This window comes from Agelaius tricolor, unplaced genomic scaffold, assembly GCF_023055355.1.
Source record: "Agelaius tricolor isolate 1412-34295 unplaced genomic scaffold, bAgeTri1.0.p SCAF_2, whole genome shotgun sequence".
NCBI classification, from domain to species: domain Eukaryota; kingdom Metazoa; phylum Chordata; class Aves; order Passeriformes; family Icteridae; genus Agelaius; species Agelaius tricolor.
In genome coordinates, this window is record NW_027269262.1 from 72340303 (window position 1) to 72344729 (window position 4427).

At 41.4% G+C, this 4427-nt stretch overlaps 1 protein-coding gene across 6 annotated transcripts; it reads right to left on the minus strand.

The window, feature by feature from the left end:
* POLR2K (RNA polymerase II, I and III subunit K) lies at positions 1–3753 on the minus strand. Of its 6 annotated transcripts, none has more exons than XM_071421494.1 (4): positions 3671–3753; positions 1362–1425; positions 557–649; positions 1–156 (listed from the first exon to the last, which is right to left on the minus strand). In XM_071421494.1, the coding sequence occupies exons 2-4, from the start codon at positions 1420–1422 to the stop codon at positions 134–136; spliced, it is 177 nt and encodes a 58-aa protein (XP_071277595.1). In that variant the 5' UTR covers positions 1423–1425; positions 3671–3753; the 3' UTR covers positions 1–133. The 6 variants fall into 6 exon arrangements, with proteins under 6 accessions (XP_071277595.1, XP_071277600.1, XP_071277598.1 ...); XM_071421499.1 differs by having other exon boundaries at positions 3558–3749; XM_071421497.1 differs by having other exon boundaries at positions 3643–3733.
* Positions 3754–4427: the final 674 nt, after the last annotated feature.

The window sequence follows — 4427 nt, forward strand, 5'->3', positions numbered from 1 at the left end:
TTTAGTTTTACAATGAACTTTAATATTTCAATCTCTTGAAACACAAATAAGAGCGTGCATTTACACACAAACAGTTTTACAGAACAAAGTTATCAGAAAGATTGTATCATGAAGTCACTATCTTCAGCAGACATCATCGAGCATCAAAAACGACCACTGGAATAATGCAGTTAAAGAAAAAAATATGTTCTGGTTGAAAAAAAGATGGGGGAGAGGAAAAGAGACTGTCTAAATCTAATCACAACTTTCTACATAAAGTATTTCAAAAGTCATTTTTAGTAAGATGCTGAATAATATCAACAATTCACAGTATGTTACCCAGCAGATTATAGTAACTTAATATAGAAAGAAAATGGGGAAAAAGAAGAGAAAGTGCCAGAAAAGAAATCCAGGTGCCAAATAACACTGCAGAGATTGTGCTATAGTAGCTTGCTGTACTGTATTGATTTCTGACCCTGAAGAATTGCTATGTGATTTTTTGAATCTTCTGTTCTGTTTCCTCTTGTCTCCATCCACAGCTTTCCAAAGGCATTCAAGTGCACTTGTAAAAGGATACATCTTTTTGTCCTTTTCTTGTACATTATTCTGTAGCCACATTCTCTGCACCTGATAGGATCTCTTGCCTTTATTTCATTTTCTGTATGACATTCTGATGTTATGGAGGAAGAAAAAGGAAATGGGGGCAAAGAAGAACAGCACTGTTAATGCACAGATAAGTTTGAAAAGGTGTGATAGTCAAATTCCTACTTGTGGCAAACAAACATAGCAAGTGTAATTAATCTATATCAAGAGCTCAATGGTAACAAGATACCATGAAAAAAAGAAAAAGAGAAAATAAAAAGCAAGCTTCATTTACATTAAGATAAAAGAGAATCTTGCTAAAATCACCCAAATATTCTTGCATAGAACACATTCCACAGTTGATACTAGATAGTCTACTAATGAAAATTTCAGTTCATCCCTCCAAAGCCCAAAGTCTATTGCCTTAAAAGACAAAATATTCCAGGGATTCCTGAAAATCACTAATTTTTAAGTTGTTGATTTATCTATAGGTAAGAGAGAATTTGACTACTGTACTTCAGGAAAACCTGAGTGCTCTTACAGCACTGTCAATAAAACATACAGAGATCGAGGAGCTCCACACAGCAACACAAGCTCTAGGGAATTATCTCCACAACACTGTGTATGTACCTCATATGTGTGTCACCATCAATGCATAAAGCTTTAAACATCATCAGGACATACACTGCAACTACTTCTATCTATGTACCCTTCAGTATAATGACTAAGCACCATTCATTATTAAAACACCAAATCTCCAGTAACAAGTAATAAAAAAATCAGTAATGTCTTTTCTTTACCTCCACAAATGTAAATCATTGGCTGCTGCTTTGGAGGCTGAACATCCTTCTGTGAATCCATGTTCTAAAATAAAAAATACACAACATGCACATTAGCTTGGGTGTGGGGTTTTTTTGTTCGTTTTTTGTTTCCAAGGCATACACAATCACTTTAATATCTCAAGCTGAAGGCAAGAGAACATGAAATCACTTCCTTAAAAGTAAATACAAACAAATTCCATTTATATTTGATGCACAGGGCATGGGTTAATTCAGGTTGAAAGAGACTTCAGAAAGTCATTTAGTTCAACTTCTTAAAAGCAAAGTAACATCAGGTTCCACAGAGCTTTACCACTGGTATAGAAAACCTCTAAGGATGAGGACAACACTGTATTTTCTATTAAACAGTATTTTAAACATTAAAGACTAATGAGTAATATTTTTTTTCCTCCTTCCTGCCAAAGTTAAGAATTTCCTTGCTGGAAATATAAAGTTCAATAATTTCTTATATGCCACTCCTGTAACAATGGTGCTAACAAAGAAGGTAAGCCTTGTCACCTTTCCTCCTCCTCTGACACACTAGCTAACCTGATACACTATTTGTTGTTCTAAGGTATTAGAAATACTGGGAATAGACTGTGGGTAAAAGAGTAGCAGAAAATAAAATGCAAAACAAAACAAAACAAAACAAAACCAAAAAACCCAAACATGATGAAGTACAACCCTTCCAATCCTACCAAATCAAGAGTAATAACTCAATGCTATTCTCCAAACACCTCTTAATGTCCTAGAATGGTTTTGATTGTTCAGACTTTAATTTAAAGACAAGTATTTCTTCATGGCATCAGACTAAATAGTTACATATACTCCACAAACACTCTACCAATCTTTAAGTAATCCTATCCTAACATGTAAATGTCCTTGCAACCATGAATTTTAAGGTGGTTACTGTACATAGATAAACACTTTTTCCCCACCAAATTTAAGTCTAGACAAGAACACGAATATTTCCTATTAAGTTTTTTGAGGCTGCTGTTTTCTGTATTGCTGTTCTGACACAGAAAACAAGAATTCCTAACCCTTATGCCAGTAAATAGCCTTCTTGATGCTTCCTTATGAGAATGGCTCTCTGATGCTTTTGCTTAGAGCAAATATTATTTCCCTCAGCTTCAGAGTTTGTTTCAGCATAAATTGAGCTGGGAAAACTATGATACTGAAAACAGGGCAGAGACATTTCATACTCTAGGAGTCTGATCAACACTTGAAAAACCATCTTTTTAAAACTCCCACTATGTCACTCCATTTAGGAGAACTGAAAAGAATCCATTGAACTCTACAGCTTTCAAGTATGCTACACCATAATCATAGTGGTATCTTAACTCACATGTGCTACAGTTTTTTGTGTCAGCACGTTGCAGTAATATATGTGCAGCCACCCATTACCAGTGGAAAACAGCAGACTCTTCTAAAACACAGAGCTGAACTAAGGTGGTTCAGCTAACTTAGCTACAACGTTGTAGCTAAATAACCTGGGTTAGTGCTGCTTGTGCAGCAAAATTACACTGCTGCTAAGGGCAGCAGTGAATTACAGTTCTGTGTTTTGCATAGTTTAGCTGGCCTTCACACACCCTGCAGCCCTAAGTGCCACCAAGCTGGCAGAGCCAACAGGCCCAGTGATGCACCAACACGTACTGGGGTGAATCCATTGCAGAGACGTGGGGGTACCATGTGCAAGAGCACTTCAAATCACAGAATGGGAAAGGCTGGAAGGGACTACAGGGTCATCTGATCCAACCTCCCCACTTAAACGGGACCGTTCTAGAGCACATGGCACAGGAGTGCACCCAGATGGTTTCTGAGTACCTCCAGTGAGGGGGACTCTGCAACCTCTCTGAACAACCTGTTCAGTGCGCAGTCACCCGCACTGTAAAGAAGGTCTTCCTCCTATTCAGGTGGAACTTCCTGTGCCTCAGTTTCTGCCTGCTGCCTATTGTCCTAGTGCTTGGCACCACCAAAAGGAGTCTAGCTTCGTCTTCTTGGCACCCCTTGCTTCAGATATTTTTACATATCAATGAGGTCCTCTCTCCGAGCATCTTTTATGCACCCGTAAAAGAGGCCAACCCGCTCCTTCACGTCCCGCAGAGCCCATGAAGGAGAAGGGCAGATAGCCCTCTCAGCCCACGGGCCGCAGGCCCCCCATCCCGGCCCAATTCCGACCTCCTGCACCGTCCCGCGGGTCTGGCACGCAGAAGCGAAGCCCACGAGCCTGGTCCCGGCCTTTCCCTGCCCACCACGGCCGCACCAGCACCGCCCAGCAGCGAAGGGAACACCCGGAGGAGCCGCCCGCCGGCTCCCGCAGCTCCGCCGGCCTCGCCGCCTCCCCGGCGCACGCTGATGACGCGCGCCCGGCGCCCGCGGGGCGGGGCGTGCTGCGGCCCGCCGCCAGCTCCGGCTCCGCGCCGTCAGTGGTAATGAGGCTGAGGCAGTAACGAGTATTCCGTTCTGGGTGATAGCCACCTGAGGGGAAAAAAAGGAGAAAAAAAAAGGCACACAGATTATAGATTATTTTAAAACACAAGCTTCCATACGAATAGCAGCGTCAGTTGTCAATGAAGAAAGTAGGCAGCTGCATGGTTAGGTAAAATGAGCCCCAAGGTACCCGGTGTTTTCATTCTTTTATTTAGCTGTACCCAACATATTCGGGATAGACAATGCCCCGCACCAGATCTGGTCATACGGCTGCGGAGTTTTAAACCACCGAGGTGTTCTACCTCAAGGTCCCCTCTGTTTTCAGAAGCATTTTAACAAAAATTTCGTGGATAAACCCGGCATCTTGATATCTTGATGCCGTGGTCGGTATCGTATGTACCCGCATGAAGCCAGACTTACACACTACAAACATATATATTTCACATTTTAAGTGTAAGGTTCTGTTATGAAAGAAGTTCATATGTCTGTATTTCCCGATGTACTGAACTAAAACAGTGCAAGATTTGAAACGACCCCGCTTGCTCTTTGTCACTGGCTCCACCTCGCTTGTGGTAGGAATTTTGAGTTTTCAACTGACAGTTTGTATAATTAGGTATC

Excerpts from the sequence above, each read along its gene's own strand:
- POLR2K (XM_071421494.1), bottom strand. The coding sequence starts at position 1,422 with ATGGATTCACAGAAGGATGTTCAGCCTCCAAAGCAGCAGCCAATGATT. Across the intron at positions 650-1,361 it reads AATGATTTACATTTGTGGAG|AATGTCATACAGAAAATGAA; the intron begins GTAAAGAAAAGA and ends CCATAACATCAG. Across the intron at positions 157-556 it reads CAAGAAAAGGACAAAAAGAT|TGGTCGTTTTTGATGCTCGA; the intron begins GTATCCTTTTAC and ends GCATTATTCCAG.